The sequence below is a fragment of the Haplochromis burtoni genome, unplaced genomic scaffold (genome assembly GCF_018398535.1).
Source record: "Haplochromis burtoni strain Fernald_Lab_line unplaced genomic scaffold, NCSU_Asbu1 Contig_147, whole genome shotgun sequence".
NCBI classification, from domain to species: domain Eukaryota; kingdom Metazoa; phylum Chordata; class Actinopteri; order Cichliformes; family Cichlidae; genus Haplochromis; species Haplochromis burtoni.
This window is the reverse complement of record NW_024582508.1, coordinates 551,683-577,492: the sequence shown is the minus strand read 5'-3', so window position 1 is coordinate 577,492 and position 25,810 is coordinate 551,683. Positions and strand designations below refer to the sequence as shown.

The 25,810-nt window shown below is 40.7% G+C and overlaps 2 protein-coding genes across 3 annotated transcripts in view; one reads left to right on the top strand and one right to left on the bottom strand.

Moving 5' to 3' along the window:
• Positions 1–1,861: 1,861 nt before the first annotated feature.
• gareml (GRB2 associated, regulator of MAPK1-like) lies at positions 1,862–20,737 on the top strand. Of its 2 annotated transcripts, XM_005931557.3 has the most exons (7): positions 1,862–3,775; positions 6,215–6,355; positions 11,888–12,018; positions 12,654–12,819; positions 13,508–14,358; positions 16,633–16,802; positions 17,526–20,737. In XM_005931557.3, the coding sequence occupies exons 1-7, from the start codon at positions 3,664–3,666 to the stop codon at positions 18,124–18,126; spliced, it is 2,172 nt and encodes a 723-aa protein (XP_005931619.1). In that variant the 5' UTR covers positions 1,862–3,663; the 3' UTR covers positions 18,127–20,737. The 2 variants fall into 2 exon arrangements, with proteins under 2 accessions (XP_005931619.1, XP_042080672.1); XM_042224738.1 differs by lacking the exon at positions 6,215–6,355.
• Positions 20,738–20,760: 23 nt separating this feature from the next.
• hadhaa (hydroxyacyl-CoA dehydrogenase trifunctional multienzyme complex subunit alpha a) overlaps positions 20,761–25,810 on the bottom strand; it is an 8,645-nt gene continuing 3,595 nt past the window's right edge. Inside the window, 13 exon segments of the mRNA XM_042224737.1 lie at positions 20,761–21,546; positions 21,657–21,802; positions 21,881–21,986; positions 22,708–22,789; positions 22,882–22,995; positions 23,141–23,209; positions 23,365–23,505; positions 23,735–23,821; positions 24,346–24,517; positions 24,649–24,783; positions 24,891–25,000; positions 25,500–25,556; positions 25,645–25,763. Of these exon segments, the coding sequence (XP_042080671.1) occupies positions 21,377–21,546; positions 21,657–21,802; positions 21,881–21,986; positions 22,708–22,789; positions 22,882–22,995; positions 23,141–23,209; positions 23,365–23,505; positions 23,735–23,821; positions 24,346–24,517; positions 24,649–24,783; positions 24,891–25,000; positions 25,500–25,556; positions 25,645–25,763 (1,508 nt within the window). The 3' untranslated portion in view covers positions 20,761–21,376.

Sequence of the window (25,810 nt, the reverse complement as noted above, 5' to 3'; positions counted from 1 at the left end):
TGTTCATGCAGCTTCGGGTTAGATATTCAGATTATGCGGGGTGGGGTTTTTTTTTTTTTGTTTTTGTTTTTTGAGGATTTTAACAGAGGACATTACCTGTAATTTCATACTTTGCTGCTGCTTCCTCCTTCAGATGGCTGGACGTGCGTTTGCAAGCTGGTGGTCCCTGATGAGCCCTTACTACACTAAGGCATACCAAGAGATGTGGGCCGGTGTTGGCATCATGACATACCTGTACTACAAAGTTTCCTATGGGGGTGAGTTCAAAACTTCATTATTATTATTATTATTTATAACATTATATTAGATGTCATCTGCTAGAAGTGCAGATAAAATATGACATGCAAACTTAAAATGACCCTTTGAACCTGTATTGTAACTGCCTTTTTTTTTTTTTAGTAAACAGACTGATTGAAACAACCTGTTAGGCATCAGTCTGCAGTTTCTATGCCAAAATCTTCAAATGAATATTTGCTTTTGTGTGATTTCTGAGGTGCTTTCATACAGTCTCTTAATTGCAATTTGTATTTTACTGCTATGTGAATGCTTTGGTCCTTTATTGAAAAGCTGTTAGTAAAAAATCATTAAAGTATTACTGACAATCTAGATGGGTTGTTTCATTGTATTTGTTAAACAAATCTTTTTTGTTTTCTGTCATCTCAGGCAAGAAGAAGGCTGTGAAGGACAGTAAGTACTAACTTATTTTACCAATACTATAATTCAAGTTCAAGAAATGTGACTTTAAGTGTGGTGACATAAGTTTGTCTGCAGTGCTGGGAGCTATACCAAATCGCCACTGAGCTTTGTAAGCACTATGTGGCATTTATTTTCATTCAGTAATGCTTAACAAGAATATTAACTGTATTGGCTATTTTAATTGCCAGATTATCTTGATATTTCCATCTTAAGACACATAATACAACATAAAATATACCATGACAGTCACTAAAAATCTTTGTGACAAAGATGAGTTATGGTAAATGGTAAATAGCCTGTATTTGTATAGTGCTTTAATAGTCCCTAAGGACCCCAAAGCGCTTTACACATCCACCCATTCACACACACATTCACACACTGGTGATGGCAAGCTACATTGTAGCCACAGCTGCCCTGGGGCGCACTGACAGAGGCGAGGCTGCCGGACACTGGTGCCACCGGGCCCTCTGACCACCACCAGTAGGCAACGGGTGACTGTCTTGCCCAAGGACACAACGACCGAGACTGTCCACGCCGGGGCTCAAACCGGCAACCTTCCAATTACAAGGCGAACTCACAACTCTTGAGCCACGATCGCCAACCCATTATTAAATTCATTAAAATGAATATTCCCATTCACAGGCCACCATACATATATTTAAAATGAAGCTGTAAATTAGTTAATCTGGTTAGTTTGTGAAAAGCGCACAATTACAGCTGTAACCAAGGACACCATAAAGTGGTGCAAAAACACAGATTCAGACTTACTCAGAATGAGCTGTATATAAGAAAATGGCTTAAAGTTGCTGTTGGTGACCACTGTCATATTTAGAATAGAGGAAATATTTGTGAATGTGTAAATGTAATGAAAAATCTGATTTAGACTTGATCTGAGATTGAGTGGTAGAGCAATGAACATGATCTGTACCACTCTGGAAAAAGTCAAGTTGTTCTGTTAGATGGTGTGCTGTTGCATGTGTTTACCTCCAGATGTCACTAGCCGGTTACTTGGACAATCTTGTTATTTCTTGGTGATATTTGTTGCTGCAATATATTGACTGTAATCTCATCTTGCATGGTTGGACAGGACTTACTGACTTTTACTGATTAAACATTTTCCTCTCTTTATTTTTTTTTCCCAGAGCCCCACCATTGAGCTTTCCACCATGCAGACCAACCCTCCACCTGTTGTGAAATAATACCCCCCAATCCAGAGGCTCAGCTTCATATTAGAATTTTTGTTAATATGGAACAAATAAAGTTGTTTTCCTCAACTTTGGTTAATTTGGCTCTCTCTCTCTCTCTCTTTTCATAAAGCAACACCACTAGATTTTCTTTTTCCTGTGGTGACTGTAGACACACAAAGACTAACCAAAATAAGATCACAAATCAAGAGAAGGGTATATAAATGATCCTTAAGCTCTTCTCTGAACAAAACCATGAGAAGACTTAAGTGTCTGCACTGTTTTTAAATAAAAAGGCCTCTTGATGATTACATTGAGGTCAATACATTCTTAAAAGTATACAAGCGGGACTAGTTTATTCACATTGTTGTTGATGCTTTGTAATACAAATATTGCAAGTCCACCAACTATATTGAGCTTGCATTGCTTTATGGTTAGACTCTAAATTCAAAATGAACTGTCACATCCCAATTAAGGTTTTCATTATTTAGTCAGGCCTGTACTGTTTTGGACAGTTGTATCCTTTTGCACTTTAGTGTTTCCTTTTGGAAGGAGGAGGGGAAAAGCTGGGAATAAGTGAGCTATTTATAGCCAGTGAATCGCAGTTTGGGTTTGCATTTTAACTAACTGAATTGGGAATAAGTTGCAGCACTACTATATTTGGCAATGAGTGGGTGTTAAGAGTGGTCAGTCATTCTTGGAAACCAGGAATCTCGGTTTTTGATGTGCTGAGGTCACTTGATAAAGCTAAGAACTTACAATTGTATATCCAGCATTGGTTACATTATTCTTGTGAAGTCCACACTCATCTGTTCAGCTGCACAGTGGATTGTAGCATCATGACTGATGTGTTGACAAAAAATCAATAGGAAATAAATAGGTTTGTGTGTACAGTTATGTTCAGTGAACTGAATGAGTTGACTGGAGTCCTGCCTCAGGCCACAGATTAAGTGCTGTGTGAGGAAGTGTGGCGTCTTTTTGGCTGGTGATGAAATTAATGCATACAGCTGTTTAAAAAAAAAAGTTATGAACGTTATGATCATTTTGGAGGTTTGTACTGCAGTTAACATACAAGCAAACTCTAGGGGACTATTACAGCAATACTGAAGCCCACAGCCTTGATGATGGCAGTACTTACTGCAGTGCTGCTGAATTAGACTATATTGTTTTAAGACAGATGTGCCCAACGAGATGCCAAGGGAGTGTATATCATTATAGTAAATGACAGGCTGTGGATGAGGTCTATCTGTGGCCAAAAGCTTTTGGGTATTGAAAATAAATCTGCAGCTGACGAAAACCAGACCTAATGCTTGCCAAAGGTTCCTGCTTCTAACATCATGTACCACCTACACAGTTTAACCTCAGCGGACAAAGTGATGTAATAAATAAAGTGGAAAAACACGAGTTACAAACCAGGACAGTCAGAGTGGACATCGGCGCATTTCACCTCCTTTCTGATCATTTTGAGTCCTACTACTAGTTTGACTGGGTTTCGGATTCACTTGTATGTCTGAGGGTGGTGGTGGACAAACAGTGGCTGATAGAGGGGGAGAATGAACGAGAGAGGGCTCGCGCTCCCTCCCTCCCCCTCTCTCCTCTCGAGCGCACCGACTGTGACTCCGCTCCCTCTCTCCTACATTCAAACATGGCGAAACTCTTTGCCATTATACCACCACCGTCACCCTCACCTTTCTCCAGTCCATCGCTGTCATCACCACCAACGCCATCACCATCTTCGCCACCATCGTCACCGTTATCTCCGGTAGCGTGATGACCCGCGAGGATGGAGAAGTTGTCGGCGAGCCTGTCGGAGATCACTTGGAGCCCGTTGGCGCTGCCGCTGGACGCGGTGGTCAGCAAGTTCCGTCTGCCCACTCTGGTCCGCCTGGCCCACGGTAAGAGACAGAAACCTGCTTCACTGGGTGATTTTACCTCCGACACGACCATAAGAAACTTTTTACACTTTTTTTTTGTTGTTGAATTCTTTTGCCAACTGTTGTTAGTTAACGCTGAGGCTCCTTATCACTACAATTATCGTAACCGTGACGCTAGTGAAGAAAAATGATGACGAGTAATGAAGAAAAGGGTGAAAATATAAATAAAGTGTGTTTGTGGGAAGCTTTAGAGTATAACGTTCGGTGGGGTTTAAAACAAGTGTCCAAATTTAATGGAGAACGTGTGAAGTGCTTTAATGGCATCAAGGTCGGCAGAAAAAAAAAACCTTTTCCGGTTTTAACTTTCAAAATAAATGTTCACATTCGTCAGCGCGTTTAGTAAGAGGGAAAACTTGAAATGCAAAAAACTGTAAGCAGCTAACTTGAGCAAAACCAACAAATCTATGAGCACAACGAATTGAATTGCTCTTTAATTTAGGCAGATGTTTTGTATAGATGAGTGCAATAGAGCAGATTAAAATAAATGAATTTAAAAGAAAAACATTGGCTTTTAAATAAAAACAGTATAAATAAATAAATGTGTTTTACTGGTCTGCTAATATTAAAATGCGATTACAGTAAACTTCTCTAAACTTAAGGCACCACAGATTAGAGGATATATTACATGCTCAACATACGCTTTCATTTACATGTCCAGTATATTATATCTTTGTTACGAAGCTCATGTCTATGTCACAAAAATAAATAAATAAGTACATACATCAATGGTAATACGGGATTAAGAGTTAATAGGTTTTATTGTTGATCCCAGTCGCCAGTGCCAGGTTCTTGCTCTTACTTTGAAACCAATCTGATGGTGTTTCCGTTAATATTTTAGTTCAGACTGGCCACCTTGATACACCCGCTGCACCCGTGCCGCACTAGTTCACTGACACGGGCAAGACGCGTTTTAACGTTAGTGTCAAGTTTTCTATTAATTCCTCATGTTTTTCGTTGCCAGCGTGATCCTTCACGTTCACCTTCACCAGATTCGGTGTCTTTAATTTGGAAACGGGCGACGGGTGTCGTGGCCAAAGTTGTTCCAGTCTCAGCGAGGCCCGGAAAGCAACAAAGTATCTGTTGTGCTGTTGAAGTGCTGCTCAATTCTATTCATATGCAAATGCTGTAATCTGTCGGCGAATGTAGTGAATACTAACGAGAAGCAACTCTGGAGAAGAAAAAACCCCTCCAAGTTTCCCCGCTGCACAAAAGCGCGCACCCGAAGCCGTGTCACAGTCCCGGAAAAATTACGCACTTTACTCCCGGCAGCGCGCCTGAACATCGCATAGAGAGACCTCCCGTAGGTGTTTATTAACTGCACTGTAGTTACCCCACTCGTGATGCCTCCTTTTTTGTATATCCAGCCAGCCCAGATGGTAGTTAGTTATTTACAGCAGGGCATGATGACAGCTCCGTTTCAGGGCAGCGTCAACAAACAACTACAGTGTTTATCCATATGGGGTGTGTGTGTGTGTGTTCTCCGGCAAGAGTGGGTAAAGATGTAATTGAGTGTGATGGGCTGCAATATGAACGCTGCAGACTGCAAATTAAATAGCCACCCAACTGACTGCATTGAGGCTACACAAGGAAAGTTTTCAACCTGTCTGACTCCCTTAGAATATATCAGAGTGGTTAGTAGTGGAAGTGTTTGTGGGGTTTGTCTCAGAACCTAGAAAAAAATAAATGGGTATAACACTTCTCCTAAATTGAAAGGAAACTTCAAAAAGGCATTTATCACAGACCCTTTCAAAGCTCCCTCCCAACTGAAGAAATACCTAGGTGCAAAAATCAAAGTTTAAAACAAAACAGTGGCCCAAACATTGAGGTTTTGAACAGGGAGAAATGTTAAGATAATAGAGAATTACTACATCCTCAGGCAAGAGCGATATAAGACATACTAACATCACAGTTTAGTACGAAGCATTGAATTGGAATGAGCAAAACTTCCTGAAGAAAGTTAACATTGTTTCAGTAGATAATGTGCTTTATTTCTTCCAAGTATCCTTTTCTGTGTTTATAGTCAGCCATCTATCAACATGATTGTTTGACTCAAAGGCTTGGGAGTAACATTGTGTTGCGTGATTGAATTGTACTGCTGTGCTATCAGCAGAAATCAATGCCACTGTGCTACACAGCTCTTGTGAAAGCCGGACTGCCCTGTTTGTGTGTTTGTGTATGGGGGCTGTGTAATTGTAGGTTGCCAGTTGCATAGCAGGGTCCTGATGAGTAGGTTAGCGGGGGGGTGATCCATCACTGATTGTGGTAATTATGTGTGCTTTTTACGAGGGTGTTTTAATGTTTTCCACTGCTGAGTTGCTAAGTGTGACCTTAGAATTGAGAAACCTGAGACTTGCACACTATTTGCCTATTCCTTTCTGAGTGTGTGTTTGTTTGCTGCAGGTGAATGTGTGGAGGGTCTGTCAGAGGACGATGTGGTGCTCTTACACTCCTGCCGTCAGTGGACCACAGTGACGGCCCACAGCTTAGAGGAGGGTCACTATGTAATTGGTCCCAAAATTGACATCCCTCTGCAGTATCAGGGTGAGCATGCATCTGCACATACACTTTGCTTTTATACATCAGCGGGGAGAAAACCTTTGTCCTAAATATATAGATTTTCCCTAAAATGTTCATTTGCTGCAGGAGTAAAAAACAGGTAAAGAATTTCTACAGAAGGATTCTTTTTCTCTGAAAGCATCTACAAACAAAATAGCTGTGGATCAATAAGCTGAAAGTTCAATGTGTTATTTTCTTTGTGTTGTTCCTTCAAATCTTATAATACCATTTAATCAAAGTGTTAAGATTTAATTAAGCTTAATATACAGTACTGTATAATATACAGCTGTTCAATATACAGTACTGTGCAAAAGTCTTGAGTCTCGAGTCCTATTTTAACTTTCTTCTCATCTTTTAAAGTTGTCTTGAGCAGTAGTTCTTCAGGCTGTCTGAAGATTTTTCAAAGCTTTTCTTTGGAAATTGGCTGTTTTTCACTCATTGTCAGTCTCTTCCTTGTAGCTGGCTATTTCCTGAGAATTCTTTTGATTGTTAAGCCACTTAACACTGACCTATGAATCATTCAAAGATCAAAAGGCACCTCAACTCCACGAATGGACCAGTGTTGTGTCTACACATAACAGACAACTTAGCAAAGAACCAAAGCAGCCTGTCACCAAAATGCATTATTTGTTACAGTTTCTTCAGTTATATCTATGCAAAATTCTACAGATAACACATTTTGAGAGATATAAAATAGCAATTTTGCACTAAAAAGGTTATTTTCAAAGTACTGCTAGCTGAAAATTTGGCATATCACAGCATGGTGTGTACAGGCAAGAAAAATTATAGCAGATGAACCACACCTGAAAGTCATGTCCATGAGAAATAGGAAACAAATCTAGCAAACACCTGACTTGGGACCTGAGATGTGCATCTGCACAGTCTACTGTTTGTTGAGGCCTCATCAGAAATGCTCTCAGTGGAAGGGTGGCGGTCAAGAAGCCATTCTTAGAAGGGAAACAGGGAGAAAAGGTTAAGAAAAGAACTGGACTAAAAATCAGTGGCAACAGATCTTATGGAGTGACGAATCCAAATTTGTGGAGAGTGGAGGAGGTCAGGAGCAAGCAACAAAGATTGTCTAGAACCATCTGTAAAACATGATGTCTCTGTCCTGGTTTTGGGCTGCATTTCAGTCAGTGTTGTTCAGCATCTTGTCAAAATTGACGGAATCATGAATGCAGAAAAGCACAATCAGATTTTGAGCCACCGTGCAATACCATCTGCAAAGCATCTGATTGGCAACAGCTTCATTTTTCAGCATGATAGTATTTACAAACACATTATTGCCAACCAAGTAAAAACATACCTGTATTTAAAAAGAAAAGACCGGTGTCTCAAGACTTTTGCGCAATACTCACTATGACTGCATCCTGTGTTTGACACAACACAGTTTGCCAGCATGCTCTAGGGATAAATTGTGCAGCTGTATTTCTACTTAAGAACAGCTTCAAGCACAGTGCTCAGTAGTTTTTTTCCTACATCTATCAAGAAATAAAAAAGTTTCACATAATTGTCATAAACGAACTGAATTTATATTAATAACGACCCTCCCCAACTCCTCCCTCCAGGGTTGATTGGAAACTTCCCTTCTTTGTGTGTTATGTCAGTAAAAACCACTCCTTATTAATGTGAGGTAATTCATAATTAATAATAGAATTGCTGACGCTCCAGTTCATTCAGGACAGTTCACACTCTTGTTCAAGAAAATGAAAACACCTTGAAACACACAAACCTTCCCCTGACCCTGTTAGTACCAGTAGAAATGTTAGTGGACATCCTACACTTTCCAATCTATTCCAGTAACTCTGTCAGTTTTCTGCTAAGTAATAAAAAAAATAACACAATAATCTGGAGCTATTAATTTTACTTTTATTCTTCAAATCTATCAGAGTACCTCTAAACGAATTACAAACTAAAATAATCAGTTATTTAATTTATACTGGGTCTTGGTGTAGTCAAGCTATTCTTAGCTCCTCCCCATTTCAAAACAACTTTTATCTGATTGGTTGTCCCTCACAAACAGAATGTTTAAAAGAGAGATGTGCGGGGGTCATCTTTTGACATTCAGAGCCTTGTGCCTGAGGTGGCCATATTATGGACATCCACGCACTCTGATATTATACAGATCCAAAAGTTGAAAAACTCTAAACAAGTTTACTTAAACCTGAGCTTTCGTCCCTCATTATGCAGTATAAAACTTTTCCTATCCTTAATATGATCATTATAACAGACAGGAAATGAATAAAAGCATAATAGAATCTCTTTGCGGAGGAGTTGTGTACTTTAAACTCTTAATGTACAGATGAGCACATCTTCTACTACCACCTTCATTCACACATTCACTCGTGTACCATGTGACTTTGTCTGACTCCAGTTGTCCATTGACTCGCGTCTTCCTGCTGAATGAGTCTAGCCAGCATGACCTCACCGGAGCTCATCCCCACCATCCCATTGTTCCGACTCTCAACCCAGTCACATTATTCTCAGTGTAACTGGATCTTAATGCCTTCTCTCCATTGCTTCCTCCACTGATGGAGTGCTGATGTCACCTCACGCTACAACATTTGGCTGGGAGGGGGGAGTATGTTGAGATCATTCAGCATTTCATATCTGAAACACGTGACAGCTAGTATTTCCCAGAGATTAGAAACACAGAAAGTAATAAAATAGCAAATATATATATATCACCAAGTAGAATAAAGAATGCCCAATAAAGGTAACAACGATTCACTAGTTTGTTCAGTTTCTTTGTTTTTTAAACTTATTTTATTGGTTTAGTGTTGAGATTGGATTGAAAGCTATAAATTATAATACGCACAATAAAGGCAAGCTTTTGTTTTATTCTTATATTCATGAATGCTTATTAAAGATGGTGAAATATTTTAATTAATAAGGTCAGCTTAAGTCCTGTGAGCCAAAGAGCTCCGGCTTCAGACTCAGCTCAGGCTTTTCTTTTCACTCTTGGCTCTGCATGATGTCATGGAGAGGGGATATCCTTCCTATAGTCATAACTAAGGAGGTGCAAGGCTCATTAAAGGATAAATGGGAATTACTTTGGACTGACTGTTTAAAGCTGCTCTAGTAAACTCCTAGATGTATAAATAAATAAATCTATGCAGAGTCGGAGATATGCAGATTTTTTCAACTTAATGGCATTGTTCATTAGCATTGGTTATTTTTTCCAACGTTTCTGTTTATAATCCTTTTTCATGTAGAACTTTTGGGGTGTTATCAGTATAAACAGGAAAGATCTGTATAGCCTCTTGTAAGCTCAAAAAGTGGTTAATATTAATGCCTAATTTCAGGATCTGGGAAAGTGAGTTGTTCTTTTATGTTCTCACTCCCAGCGTGTAACGGCCCTCAATTAATTGCTTGAATAATCAGCAGACAGTCTTTTATATGACTTGACTTTCACACTGTAGTCTTAGGCAGAGCTCTGACAAAAATCAACACACAACAAACAGACTGTATTGTCTGCTTCTCCCAGCCAGCTGTGACCCCCTATTTTTCTCTTTTCCTCTTGCAAGAATTGCACAAAGTAATGTTGCCCCTCTCTCTTCTTCACTACACTAAACACAGCAACAATGGACAAACTCAACCAAAGGTCCCTTGCTTACATTCAGTGGGTTTAGAGCCCTTGTTGTGGCCAGTCAGCTCATCCGTGCAGTTCGAACATAAAAGTTCTGGCCACGGAGAAAAGCTGATTAAAACATGCTGTGTGCTTCCAAGATTTAATTAAAAAGGAGTATCTGTCCAGCTTTAAAGATAGAAGGCTGCAGCTCCATAATTCTTTTAGTGACCTATTCTGGCTGTAATCCTTGACTTTACTTGTTTTGTTTTGTTTGTTTGTTTGTTTGCAGTAAATATAGTTGTTTCTTATTTGTGCCTAATCAGTTTGCAATCGTGAAAAAGTGTGTTCGTAATCAAAGAGTGTTTTTTTATGTGATGAAATCAAATAGGAGACCCTGAAGCAAATCTTCAGCCTGACATCCTCTTTACTTACTTACTTAATGATGCATTCCAACAGATCCGAAAAAGACGCATTTACGTGAACGCATCCTTTTAGCACTACTTTTGTGTCCCTTTAAATATGTTAGATGAGTTGCTTTGGAATCACAGGCCGTCGTCTGTGATGAGCTAATGTCTCTGTGATGACTTCATACAGGAAGTCTAAATAAGCGTAGGATGAGTGCAATATAGGTTTCCCCGTGGGGATGGACAACAGGATGCCTCCCTCCTTCTTCTCCTCCCTGCTTGTCTGCATCCTCGTCTACCCATCACTGAGAGGCTGGGATGACAGAGGACAGAAAAGCTGAATGATCACTTATCATGAATGGGATTAAGGGAAGCAACTGAGGCTGCAACCACCCTTGTAAGGTGGACCCAGTGGCCAAAAGCCTTATGTGGAAGCCTTTACAAATACCAGCCTGCTTTATCATATAGCAAGAGCAGCTTTTTAATATGACGTCACATCTGTGTTCTGTTGCCTATCAGCGACATTTGGAATCTCACTTTTGACTAAATATGCATTTCCAGAATTGAGCAGGGCTTTGTTTAGGTTGGTGGTAAACCTTGTTTCATTTCCAACTCCTACTCTTTGAGGGGGTGGTGGGTTGTGTTGAAAAGTGGGATTTTGCTGGTATTGTTAGGTGGGTGGAAGCTCCTTATCCTAGGGGCTCATTTTGAATTGGAAAGTGGGGGATGGAAGAAAAAGAGAATGAGAGAGCTTCTGGCGTAGATGATGGTGGAGTTTGGTATTCTACTCTGTCTACCAGACAAAAAAAACAAAAAAAAAAACTTCTCTTGTTCATTCAAACTCTGACTCTGTGAAAAGAAGGAGGATCCTCGAAAGGATGTAGTCGTTCAATTGCAGTCTGATAAACTGGCCAACAGGAGCGAAGCATTTAAAATGTCCTTTGAACAATGTCGGTTTGGTTTGCGGGCTGTTAAATGACTCTTTTCAATGTTGAAAAGAGGCAAAAAGGCAAAAAGAAATATTTACAGCTTCAACAGCACAAAACTTAAGTTCAGGAGGGTGAAAGATTTACAGACGAGGGGATGAGCAAGGGACAGAAAGAGTCAAAGAGAGAGAGGGATGAGTTTGTGTGTGTGCGTGACAGTGTATGTGTAAGTGTCTCCATGGTGATGTGTCTCTGCTCTGCGTGAGAATGGGGGTCCTTTATTCGTTACCGTGGCAACCCAGTCGGCTGTCGATTGGGAAAGAGCTGGTGCCAGGTCATAGGTCACCGAGGTGTCTTTATATTCCTCTGCTGCAGATGTATGTGTGCTTTTATAGTGAAACTATAGGCAGCCGAAAAGGAACTTTTCACCCGCTCTTTTTCCCCGCCTCTGGCTTTTTCCTAACTCGCTCTCCCCTTCCACTCTTCTCTTCCTACCTCTTTTCACTGTTTCTCTTCTCCCATCTCTCAACATAATCTTCTTCTGTCCTCTCTCTCATTTCCTTTGCCACTCTTCACCCCTTTCTTTCCTCCTGTATCACACCGATCTTCTCTATAGGCAAATTCAAGTTGCTGGATGAAGACCGGGACGTCAGGGATCCAGTCCAGTATTTCTCTAGTGTGGAGGAGGTTGCTGGTGCCTTTCCAGACCGAGTTTTTGTCATGGAGACGATCACTTTCAGTGTCAAAGTAAGGCACGCCTATAATGAATTTCCACTTCAGCTTTGCCCTATTTACCACCACAGCAAAAACGTGTTTGAAAGAAAGCGAACAGACACTGAATAGACAATAAAGACAGCTTTAATGAAATCTAAACAGCATTAAGATTTGGTCAAAACTGAAAGGTGAAAAGCCTTCTTCTAAGCTGTTTGAAAAGTGAAGGGACACTCTTCCTTCTCAACATTTCTGCAACCTCCTCAGACTGTGCACTCGAAGTGGATGCTTGAAGTGTGGCTGTCTGATCACAGTCATTTCATATCCAAATATGTTATAACAAATGAAAAAACAAAGGCAAGGATGTTTGTATTACTGAAACAAAAACTAGGTGTAAAACATGAAATGGTGGGTGAAATCTAGTTGCATTGAAGTTTTCCATAATAGCCTCAAAAGAGGACTTTTCACTTTTGTTTAACCAAATTTAGATATAGACTTCTTTTTTCGAGGTCATGATTGGCTGACGAGAATTTGGTCCAAAAAAAAGGTCCATGGATGGGGAGTGGCTTTTAACTACAGGTAGTTAATTAACCACAACAGTACTTTTATAGTAATTAATCCCTGAGTCATGCAATATCTTATACACATATACATCCATGTCTGTGTTGCAGGTTGTTTCAGGGGAATTTAGTGAAGACAGTGAGCCCTACAGTTTCACTCTGCAGGCTGGAGATGAGCTGTCGCTCATGGGGAAAGCAGAGCTTCTCTGTGCCACTCCCTCAAAGGAAAAGACGGGACTGAGCGCGCTTCTTAGACGACTAGGAAAGACTCCCAGAAGTAAGTCAGGCTGAACTATTGAGCTGTAAAGTTATGAAGTCCCGTTTCAGTTGTAGCACATGCACACGAGAACGAGGAAAACAAAAGCACTGGCAGAACTGAAGGTTGCTGAAGTTGATTCCTTTTTTTTTTTTTGAAGAATACCAGTCAGCCGCAACATTTAAGCCTCCTGCCTGATATTGTTTAGGTGTCCTTCATGCCGCAAAAGACAGCTTTGACCTGTCGGAGCATGGACACAGGTTCCCTGGGGCTGTTCGTTGGCAGAAGATCTTATGGGTCCTGTGGATTGCAGGGTAGGGCCTCGATGAGTCCTGCGGATTGGGAGTCCAGACCTGGCAGTGAACACATTGGACTCTTTGTGTGGTCCTAGAGCCATTCTCGAGCATTTTTTACAGCGTGGCTGGGCACATTGTCCTGCTAGTGGAGGTCACTTGTGTTGAAGATATCCTGTTGCTATTGGTGGGTGGGAGGGGGTGGTATTTGGCGCATGTGAAAATAACTTTCAGAACCCAGAGTTTCCCAGCAGAACATTGCGCTGTAACAAGAAGATCAAAGGTATTCACTTCACATTGAAATCTGTGGATTTGTGGTTCAAACATAGACATTTTTGAAAAAGTTAAAATTGTATTATTGTTGTGTTAGGACTGATCCACCCGTGAACTCCTAAATATCTTCTTTGTCTCTTCAGGTAAAACGCCCTGCCTGGTCTGCATGAACCATCGCACCAATCAAAGTGTCAGTTTGCCCTTTGGCTGCCGTGGACGCTTCTGCACACGCTCTCCACTGGAGCAAGGCATGCTGGGGGGGGAGCACACGGTGCGCAGCATCATCGAGAGAGTCCGCCTCCCCGTCAACGTGTCTGTGCCGTCGAGGCCGCCACGAAACCCCTACGACCGTCACGCAGTACGAGAGGGCCACCGCTACAAGCTGCTCAACATAGTCAGCAAGACGGTGGTGCTCTGCATGGTTCTCCGCCATCAGGAAGTCTCCCCCTCCCACTTTTTGTTGCTGCGTTGCATGCCCCGGTTTAATGTGGCCGAGGCCTCAGTGCACAAAGCAGCATTGGAGAGCCTTCTTCTGCGACATGCATTTGACCCAGATGCCTACTCTCGTGCTGTTAGAGAAACTCGGCCAGAATTGGAGTGTATGACTGAGGAGTGTGTGAGCCCACGGCGCTCTCGCGTGTGCGTGTCGAGCCAGGACTCATTGGCACCGGCACTGCAGCGTCTCTCAATGTGCGGGTATGTTGGTGGAGTCTCAGACAGCGTATCTCAGCGCTGCAGGGACTCCCTGGGAGAGCGGCTAGGGGAGGGGCCAGGTGAGGAGAGGGAGTATGTGACTCCTGAATGGACTGAGGGTGAAATGAGGACCGCTGAGGAAATCCCTTATGAGGAACTCTGGACCAATCAAAATGCAGAGGGCTTAGGAAAGGAGCCAAACCTCATATCCTTCCATTCATCTTCCTCACTGGATGGTTCTCTTGGTACCGTGGTGACAAGAGTGTCTACCCCGCCACCTGTACCTCCAAAATCTGATGCTGTGAGTTGCAGTCCTTGCCTCCCATCCATCTTCTCGTTCTTCAGTCTGTCATCCTTCTTATCTGTCCACAGTAGCATCCGGCTGTTAAAAGTCAGGATGGCTGCCTTGAATTATTCATACACAACAGCTCTTAAACCCCACTGATACACTCAACGCAAATACAAGCGCACACTGACTGTAATGCACACTGACTGGAAATGCTGCAATACACCACCCTTACTCTTATAGCACATACAGATATACATAGATAGATAGAGATACATAAGCTGGTCAGCCTCAACATAAACACCACGTACACAGTGTTGTGTAAGCCTATTTGTGCTGCCAAAATGGCTCTAACCTGTTTCTCCATAGACATGGGATCCCTTAAGATGTCCTGGAACAAAGGTAGTGGATCCTCTGGGAATGTTCTGGCACATTCCACAGCTCAGATTGGGATCTGTCATGTCTGGATAACCAGTCAGTGTCTTTGTATTTTTTCCATGTTCTCGAGGAGTTTTTGCAGTATTTCGGGGAGGATTGTTCTTTTAGGAGAAACCACTATCATCAGCTCCACATTGCCATGGGAGCTGTTATTGACCTGGGTTGGTCGTACGTGTCTACTTATCTCCATCAATGTAAGGACCCAGGATTTGCAAGCAGAACTAGAGAGAATCAGTGCTGTCGTTCACTTCACTCATTAGTGGTTTTTAGGTTGTGGCTGATTATTTCTAATGAATTGAACCGAAAGCTAAAGCTATTAAGACTGCTGAAGCTTTTTAATGTGATTGCTATAAATCAGCACTACAACTCCTAGGAGAAATTTCTTAAACATATAGAGCATTTCAGTTTTTTAATATTATAAGGATTACTTGGATTATGGATTATTGTGTGAATTAACTTGCCGAGACCAGAAGAAAAAAATGGGAAAAAAATCACAAGTCTGAAAATAACCAAAGGAAATTAATTTCCACAGACTTGATTGGCATGGTTGTTTTAGTTTGCTCTTTTTAATATCATATGCAGCAAGGTCCTAACTTCAATAGCAGAGTGGTTATTCAGCAGCTAAACCCTACTCTTTCCTAAGCTAGCATGTGTCATTGATTTTCTCTCTTTAAATAACATAGAAATTCAAAGATGTGTGACTAACACATTACCTTTACTGTAAATGGACTGATCATGCTTCCATGCATAGTCACCCCTTCAAGTTCCCATTTGGAGCCAGGAAATCTCCCATTAAAGTCTCATTGACTGGCTCCGTCAGAGTTCCCAGGGTTTGGCTTGACATTGAGTTACAGAAAAGTCTGAGAAGGTCATACCTAGGAATTTTTTTTTCAGAAAATAAGCATTGCAGGTGATATATTGTTAGCTTTCTTTGTACATTTTTGTGAATTTGTGGTATTTTTTACTTTTGCTGAGACCAAATAACTGTTGTTCTACTGATTACAAATGAATTAATCACCTCCACTGTTTTCCCCTAAATGCTGCTGTACAGCAAAAATGCAGACTTTCCTTAAAATATTCCTTTTGTAGCGCATAATGAAATGTATAACGTGCATTACATGATGTATGATGAAATTTACTAGATTAATTTTAACACTCAAACTGGTGCAAGTCAGGCTTTATGTAGACTATAAAGGTTCTTTTTTAATATCGTAATGCATTTTCTGTACAGCTCTAGTGTTGACCTTAAAGCTGGGGGTCGACCAGCACTTCCATGAATTAAAACATCTCTTTTTTCTTGTCTTTATAAAGAGGAAATGGTGTCCTATTGAAAGCGATGTTGTTTTACCTACTGAGCTGTTTCACATTTCTAAGAGTCTTCCCAGGCAATGGTGTCCATGTGTAACTGTGTATGTTGTTTGTAAAGCGCACATTTTCATGCTTTTGTTTTGTTTAATTAACTTTTTTTTCCTTTTAATGTAAGGGCAGCGGAACAGAAAGGTTTGTGTGGGTGTTGACGTCTCCTCTGCAACTGGATTATACCCTGTCACACATAGCGTTCTCCTGATATTTAGCCTGCCAAGACACTGTGTGTGTGTGTGTGTGTGTGTGTGTGTGTGTGTGTGTGTGTGTGTGTGTGTGTCTAGATGCTGCTACTGTGTGTAAGGAGTTTGTTTGAGTTGTAAAGGTCACAAAGTTTGACATTTACTATGTGTTGCACACACTCACACTCGCACACACTTGCACAAAGCCTCCTGAGAAGTCTATTTTTAAGATTAACCTTTTTTTATTTGGCTGTTGTGTGCGTTATTGTTATGCTTATGTTTCTGTGTGTGTGGTTTGTGCTTGCAGGTGAGAGAGGAGTGTCGCTATTTGATCGCCCCTCCAGTTCCCCCTCGTTGCTCCAAAGGAGGCTCCATCTCCAGTCCAGCTCCCAGCCCTCCTGTTCCACCTCGCTTCCCCAAAACATCCACCTCCCCGAGACCAAACATCTCCTTTTACTCCTCTGGACTACAGGACAGGTACAGTATAAAACACGTAATGCGTAAATCCTTATTTTGACATACTGGTATCATTTTAGAGAGGATTGAAAGCCTTTTCTGGTTTCACTGCTTGACATGATTGATTACACGAAAAGGGAGAGAATGAAGTTCCTCGAGTTCCAAACTACTGCAAGAGTCCAAATACTGTAGCTTCAAACAGAGCTACTGCAATGGCTGTTTCCAAATAAATTGCAATGAAAAATGTCCAAAAGATATGGATGTAGACACCCATTAGTTTGTGGACTTCTATTTTCAAGTCTCAAGTTTAGATTGTTTTTTCCTTAGTGCAACCCACCTGACGAGCAATAATATTTGTCTGATAAGTCACCAACATGCGGGGAAGTCTTTTTTTTGGCTGCATTTTTCAGCTCTGAAAGGTTACTGCTTACAGATTTCCCGTTCTTGCCCTTTAAAGAAGATTATAAGGTATATGGAAAGAAAGTATGGGAAGGTTATCTAATCTGAACTGACAGAAGCACAGAAAGCAATGCCATTTTACAATATGAAGCTCCATATTGATTGCTTGCTTGTTCTATAAATAGACGATATATGGAATGATACATTTTTTATGAATTGACAGCAAGCTAAGGAGAATTTTTCAGCAGGTAGCTGCTGGAACTTGAAATATGGTCATTTAAATACTTTTGTAAATATGATATGTAGCTGATATGTAACATTTCCATTTTCTCTGTCTTGTCCCAGTTGCTCCCCCTCCCCCGATGCCTCCCTCTACTGTTACCCGTGCTCTTGGGGTGACTGCTCTGCCCCTAATCCTACTAGTCCTGAGCCTGTCTCTGGCATCCCTACAGACAACACAGCCAATCCTCAGCCTGCACAAGCCACCTGGGCAGAGCCATGGGTGGATTCCTTCACTTCCTCTGGACTTCGACTCAGGCCGCCACCCCCACAGAGTCGATTTGCTCCCTTTGGGGCGTTGAACCCCTTCAACCGCCAGTCCCCTTGCCCCTCGCCTGAGCCTGCTCCCAATTCCACAACAGATTCTTCCAGAGGCGCGGAGGGTGGTGGGACATCAACAGGAGTCCCTGAGGGGTTGTCCCCGCTCCCTGACCCTACCTGGCGACCTCCCGCTGACCTGTCTGCTCTGTCACTGGAGGAAGTCTCAGCTTGCCTGCGGTTTATTGGCCTATCAGAGGCAGCGGTGTCCGTGTTCCAAAGGGAGCGAATCGATGGCAGCCTGCTGGTGCAGCTGACTGAAGATATCTTGTCACATGACTTCCACCTGAGCCGACTCCATGTGACCAAGATCACACAATTCATACAGGGCTGGAGGCCCAAAATCTAATATACACACTGTCCTGAGAATGTGCCTGTTGGCTGCTGAGCCTCCCTGAATGTGCCTTCCACTGTGACCAACTGGCTGCTGAGCCCAATGAATGAAACTGAAGGAAACTACGCCACACTGTGGTCAAACTGTAGAATTGACACTTGACTGGCTCTAATGCTCAAAGTCAGACTGACATGTTTCCTGTCTGAATCACAGTCTGGCACTAGTTTACTAACAAATGGCTACAACAGAGAGCTCCAGGATAAGACTGCCCTCTTTGGAACTTAAAGTCTGATTTAAACAATGTGTGGCGTTCACACCGTTCAACTTAGAATTTGATATGCAGGGGAAATTTCTATCATTTTATTTTAAATGAGATTTGATGAATGAACAGAATTTCAGCACTTTTTAGACACTTTATTTAGTCATCAATAGGTGTTAAATTAATTTCAAGACAAGGTAATTTAAGGAATTGTAACATTTTGACCCTATACAGGTCATTTAGACATCCTTCTTTATTCACTGAGTTTCAGTGGAATGTAATTGGCACAGATAAAGTAGGAGGTTGTTGTAAATTAAAACTACCTTCAAAAGAAAAATGAGGAAAATATGAAAAATATCAGACCTCTGAGCAGTCATTGACAAAATTACTGAGGTTTTGGACTGATTTTTTTTGGTACAGGTCAGTCTATGCTTCGGGAGGGATGATATTTTTATTAACAGTCCCTTTAAAGGTAACAATGAGTGTTATAGTCAAACTCAGAAATGGAGTTGTAAGAGTACCTCAGATTTCTCATCCACATAGATTGCTCAAAGTCCTACAATATCAGGAATTGTCACCACTCAGTTTCCTTGGAAAGCTAATATTTCTGCCACTACCTTTGCTGCCTTTTTCACCCACTGTTTTAGATCCATCTGTGAGTGCTTTGTTTCTGTTATAATCTCTTGTAACATCTGCAGATGACCTAAAATAAAGACAGAAAAGCAACAGCGAGAGAGACAGGGGAGAATTCTTCATTGAACTTGCTCCACCTGGCCGAGCATGAGGTTATCAGCACAAACCTCATCTTCAGATAGCAGACATTAGAAACTGATAATGAATGTAGTCGAATTTTGTAATAAGTTAACACAGCTACTCTTTGCTTTTCTACATAGCATAAAAAAGCCCAAGTTATTAAGTCTTGGACAGAACAGCTGTGAAGTTTGTTAAATGAATTAAAAAGAAACTCACATAAAAATGTATAATAAATAAACAAAAAAAATTCTACCTAAAATCACTGAGTCAGAAAAATGATAATAAGCACAACACTTCAGTTTCTCTTCTTAGAGCATTAAAAATGAGATATTTTTACACCTTGGTATTCAGAAGTATTAATTCTTTGTAGCATAGATTCAACAAGGTGCTGGAAAATTTGGCTTACATTGACATGATTTGTTGACTACACATCTGTGATGTGAATCTCCTTTTTCACCACATGCCAAAAATGCCATGAGTACAGCAAACTCATTGGTGTGTTCAAAAACCACAGTTTGAAATTTTTATCCTGTTGGAATTAGCCATCAGATTAATACACTGTGCCCATAAAGGCATAGACATGGTCACCATTACACCACCAGCAGGAGCCTGAGAAGTTGTTATGAGCCAGGATAGATTCATGCTTTCATGTTTATGCAAATTCTGACCCTGCCATCTGAATGTCACAGCGGAAATTGAGATTCAGGCAGAGTTTTTTCAGTCTTTTGTTATCCAATTTTGGTGAGCCCATCTAAACTGTAGCCTGAGTTTCATTTTAGCTGACACCTACTGCTGTAGCCCATCTGCTTAAATGTTCGACTTGTTGTGCGTTCAGGGGTTTTCTTCTGTGTACTTTGGTTGTAATGAGTTGTTACATGAGTTACTGTTGGTTTCCTGTCAGCTTGAAGCATTCTGGTTGTTCTCGGACCTCTGGCACCAAACAAGGCAACTGCTGCTTAGTAGATATTTTCCCTTTAAAAAACAAAAACAAAAAAACAACACTACTCTGTAAATCCTAGAGATGGTTGTGTGGCAAAAATCCCAATAGATCAGCAGTTTCTGAAATACCCAAACCAGCCCATCTGGCACCAACAATCATGCCACATTTAGAGTCACTGTAATCATCTTCCTTCCATATTCTGATGCTCAATTTAAAGTTCAGGAGGTCATCTTTGCTATGTTTACATGCATAAATACACTAAGTTGCTGTCATGTGGTTGACTAGATATTTGTGTTACTGAGCCGTTGAACAAATCTGCTAATGTACAAATCTGCTGAGAGAGTGGCAGATGCCCCCCCCCCCCTCTTACCTGTGTGTTCTATTTGAGGGGTGTATCCTGAGGACAGTATTGTAATATAACTGGCTACACTGAGGGCAATCACAAAGCAAGATCATCCAAATGATCCAAATAACTGACAATGCAATTTATGTTGTTGTGAATCACTACCTGTAATTTTTTTTACTATTATCCCCAGATTTGATGGGTTTCAGCCAGGGCAAAAGCTGAAGTAAAGTTTCACTCTGATCTACTACACTCATGTAATACTGATCTACTCTGCAATCTTGTAACTACAAAGCCACTGAAGAAATAAAGGAGTGATCAAAAAAATAAACTGAATGACACCTGATGTTTTAATGCAACCTTCACTTTTTATTTTGGTTGTTGGGAGTTTGAGTTAACACTGGTGCCAGATAGAATCCAGATAGCTGCAACATCTGGGCTTCATTTGGTCATGTTGCGGGCCAAAATGGGTTATGGCTAATTTAGCATAGGTCAGGGGAGGTTGGACACATTACCACAATTTGTATAAAAAATATAAATAAATTAAAAGAAAGAAAACACCCCAAAAAGATGAAAAGAAAAAGGTTGTGTGGTCACACCCACTTGAGCCATAACACATAATACATGAAAGTATCACTTTCTGATTATATAAATGATGTAAGCAGAAATCTGTAAAGCTGGTAGATAATTATAATAGACCATTTGGTCTCCTAGAAATGTTGTTTATAGTTATACAATTATTTTTTAATAGCAGCTTATTTTCATAAATGAGCCGTTACCTTATTCTGAAATCTTTCCTTGGATTATTTTAGGTTGATTCCTTTAGTTTGATCTTAGAAGACATATCACTGCAATCCCTTCACGTTCACTTATTTGAACTTGGAACAAACAAACTGGCATATTTGCTGCTCTAACAGTTCAGACATACCAAAGGGGGGACTAGTCCCTCTCTCAAAACGCTATGTTGTTTTTAGTATTGAAGCAGGGAGGGGGATGATTGGTAAAACCTTTTGCTGGGGTCTTTGGTGTGGTCTAGTAGAAGCTGGCAGGGTGTAAACTGGTTTCCATAAACATCCTCAAAACGTTTCATGAGGCTCACAAGGCGCTCTGCACCAAATGTGTCAACAAATCTGAACGGACCTGATAAATGTAGGAATAACAAAAGGTCGATTAGCACCAACACAATCGATAACCATCAGTTTACTAATATAAATATCTAGTTCAAAAGTATACAAATGTCGGAGACATACCACCGTGCATGGGAGGAAACCCATACCCAAACACTGCTCCAATGTCTCCTTCTAGAGGGCTTTGTATTATTCCCTCCTGGAGACACATTAACGACTCGTTTATGCAGCGAGACAGCAGCCGGTACTGCATGTCGTATTCTGAAGAACTGCAGCAAACACATAACTTCAGAGAGACAGATCAGAACAGGGCAATTAGTAGATCAGACGAGAGGCTGTTTTCTTACATTGCAGAGGGAGCAGTCACTTGATGGTTCTTGAGAATTTCTTCTACTTCAGGATTCACACTCTTAGTCTTTCCATAGAGAAAGAATCCTTTTCCAGATTTACAACCTATAATTTAAAAATAAAGCATTAGAATCGTGTTTGTGTGAATGGTAAGCTGATCCTCAAACGTGTTCCTAAGTCTTAGAAACCTGTGCCCTTACAGGGTTAGATTTTAGAAATCAGGTAGCAAGATAAATCCATTTTTGATTATATTAAAGTCACCATTTTAGGGTAACAGTTCCTGTTATAGAAAAATTCATCTCAATGATATTCTTAACCCTTAATATTTAAACTAAGTCTGCCCTAAGACAACTGGGATAGGCTCCAGCCCAAAAAGTCATCATAAATTGGAACACACTTCAGCATCATCTCCTTAGCTAAGGCAGAACACAAACATCACTTTTATCAGCAGTCAACAAATGTGTCCATTGTAACCTCTCTTTCTTCTTAGGAGTTCATGGTAGAGTCCATTTGACTTTTCTGAATGTAAAACTGATGTAGGTAGACGATGTCTGACTTTACATTTGACCACTCAAAATGCAATTCATTTAAAAAAAAATTAATGTCTTTGATATCCTGCTTGCTTTAAGGTGGTGATGACTCTCAAAGCGAAGTCAGAGAACAGAATGAAAATCCATAAAAGAATCAAATCAAATAGTAAAAATCAGTAATATCCCTAATGCAATCGGAATCGCTAAATTCTCATCAATTCCAATACTTAGGCATGAGTGCGTGACAAATTAGTAGTGAGTGATAATGCCCCTATTTTAATGTGAAATGTTTTAACCTTTGAGGCCTTTTTCCAACATGGTCTTGACAATCTCCAGGCTTCCTCCTTTATAACGGGAACCGAAGGCTTTGCACAGCATCTAAATCCAACAATAAACACAGAATACAAAATCCCATCTGTCCCAAAAATCTAAATCAACATGGGCTGTGTTCAAAGTAAGTGAAAGATTACCTCTGAAATATGTAATCCTATGTCAACACCGACTTCATCAGTGACTGCGAAAGGTCCGACATTAAAACCAAAGCTTGTTGCTAGGAAATCGCTTTTTGTTGCGGTCACACCTTCCTGTGGAACAAAATGTGGGTTATTTTAAAGCAAATGTAAAAAGATAAAAATAAATGCTTTAAATAATTACTGGGACCTGATGCTCAACCATTTCTTTAGCAGGGAAAAATTGGCAACACTATTATTTCTCCAAGTCTTTGATTACCTGAAGAAGTCTCAGAGACTCCATAAGCAAGCAACCCATGCAGCGCGTGGTGTAAAAGCCCGGACCATCCTGTAGTTCAGTGGGTTTTGAGGCAGAAAGAGAGCAACACAAGATGGAGACATGCACCAAAATATAATAGAATAATGAGCAAAATGACTAAGATGAAAATAAGATTCACATAGGCTGAAATACTGACTGAAGAACACTTTCAGAGTTGCCATCACCTTGACAGTGACAACAATCTTTCCCTGTTTTAGGGCCACGCTGACAGCAGCAGCCAGCGTGTCCTTAGATGTCTTATCTGTGGTGACAATCTCCACCAGTTGCATCTTGTCCACTGGGGAGAAATAGTGTATGCCAATCACCTGCACAGGCACATATGCAAATTGGTCAAACATCACACAGGAAATAAAGATTCTCAATAATATGTTGAGAAGCCATTATTTTAAAGCCACGATAATAATCACCAAGAAAGTCAAGTGAAAATTAAGGTAGAACTCAACTGTGCAAGCATGAATCAACATTACATTTTTTTTAAAATTACTGTAACACACTGAAGATATGTTGAAAGTAAAAGTTTGGAGCATTTCTGACTTTTTCAGGGCGTTTGCTGGCAGCAGCGATGTCTCTGACGGGTAGAGCTGAGGTGTTGGTCGCAAATATGCAGTGTGGTGGGGTAACCTGGGGGGGGGGGAGGGGAAGAGTACATTTCCTTATAACTTCAGCTATCTGGACATTATTCTGGAAAGTAGCAGTAGCAGCCAAGATAGCCATAGTCAGCTAGTGAATTCACATTCCACATGCCAGTGATTACTTATTAATGCAAATAAGTCTTAGACAGAAAAAAAAAACTGTTAAACAGCTAATATAGCTATGCTAGAATAATAATGACATAGTACTACCTGCATGCAACCAAAAGCTTCTCAAAAATGATTGAAACTCCAAACAAGAAAAGGAAAGCCTCATCTACATCAATCCCACTAAGTTCTTTAACAGTTACTTTGGGTTGGCCTGAGAATTTTCTCAAGTTAAAACCTAAATTAAGGCGAGATTTCTCCAAACAGGTTAGTTCTGCACCAGTTCTTGCTCAAAGTAATTTAGAAGTTCTTAGATGCCCATTTATTGTAATACATTTTCAATGCCAATTTAACCACCTCTAGCTAAAACAGTTAAAGACAGAGTAGTTCAAGCAAAACTGCACTCACTGCCTCCACCTCCTTGAGGACTTTATGTTTAATGTTGAGGTCTTCAAACACAGCCTCTATCACCATGTCAGCAGACTCAAAACCAGAGTAATCCGTCTGAATCGACAGATTAGACATAATGGCGTCACGCTCAAATGATATCATGGCTTTCTTCTTCACCTTGGTGTCGAAACTGAAGATCAAGAACATTTTGAGGAGAAAAAAAAAAAACCCCCAAACAAACAAAAATACTTCAAACTGTAAAGCCACTTTTATTTTTCAATAAATAAAATAAATAAATAATATAGAATGCGTTTATATTACCTTTTATAAACCTTTTCATATCCTTTGCTGATGGCATCCTCTGTGGTGTCCTTTAGGATGCTGGTGAGGCCTTTATCTACAGATACCTGTGCTATACCTGCTCCCATTAGCCCTGCACCCAGAATGGCCAGCTTTCTGTTGCAAACATTTTGTACAGGTGTCTTACTGCTATCGCTGAGGCAACTGTATATAGACAGCAAATGCATATGGCAACATAAATCACCCCTGTTTACAGTTCTTACTTTACTTCCTTTTCAGGGGGACCAAATCGGTTCTTCTTACACAACAAACGACCATTGTGAAGTCCAATCAAAGCTTTGGATTCAGAAGTCATCACCAACTTACCAAAGCTCTGTGAAGGGTTAAAAGCAACAAGAATTTAACAAATACAATTAGTCTCTTTAACAACAACAAATCCAAAAACTTGATTATAGAGTCATCAATGAAACCCACAAGCCTAAACTGTTAAGCAGCCCATTCTCATTCCCGGGACATCAATTAATGCCATTTTGTCAAAGCTCTTGGCATGACTCGTTTAGGCCTAAGGTGTTCATTGGTGATGGGGCTTTATGCACATACTTATGGCATTAGTGAGAGGAGTCTGTCACTCCACATTCATCATTTGATGAATGAGGAAGGTTCCTGTTGTAACCCAAACTCTGCTCTTTTCCCAACACTAACTACAGAGTGAAAAAACAAAACAGAAAAAACACCCAGCAAAACACAAAAGGTCACAATGGTCAAAATGCAGCACATGTATGACATCTACCAAAAGGCCAGGAGGATTTAAAAAAAAAAAAAAAAAATCCATCTGAGTGAGAAAAAAAAAAAATTCTGTTAGTCCAACTCACCTGAGCTTCAGCCAAATAACCTGCGTTACTGCCATGCTCTATGCCAGTTTTAACACACTGCACATTAAAATAAGACAGCATGAGACACTCAGCAGCAACATCATGCGCTAATGTGTTTATCTTCACCCATAAGTGTACTCTTTACCTCAATAATCTGGAACGGAGCAGGGTAGAGGTTTTTAGTTTGTTTCTGGACTCTTTTAGTGACAGTGCTGTAGATGATCTTCCTCACTGGACCCAGGCCCGTGACTGCATCCCACAGCTCTGCGCGCACGCACACACGCACACACACACACACACACACACACACA

What these genes read in the sequence shown, in the direction of transcription:
- gareml (XM_005931557.3), top strand. Translation starts at nt 3,664, where the DNA reads ATGGAGAAGTTGTCGGCGAGCCTGTCGGAGATCACTTGGAGCCCGTTG. An exon ending in CGATCACTTTCAGTGTCAAA is followed by an intron (nt 12,019 to 12,653) that starts GTAAGGCACGCC and finishes TCTGTGTTGCAG; the next exon opens with GTTGTTTCAGGGGAATTTAG. An exon ending in TCCTCTGGACTACAGGACAG is followed by an intron (nt 16,803 to 17,525) that starts GTACAGTATAAA and finishes GTCTTGTCCCAG; the next exon opens with TTGCTCCCCCTCCCCCGATG.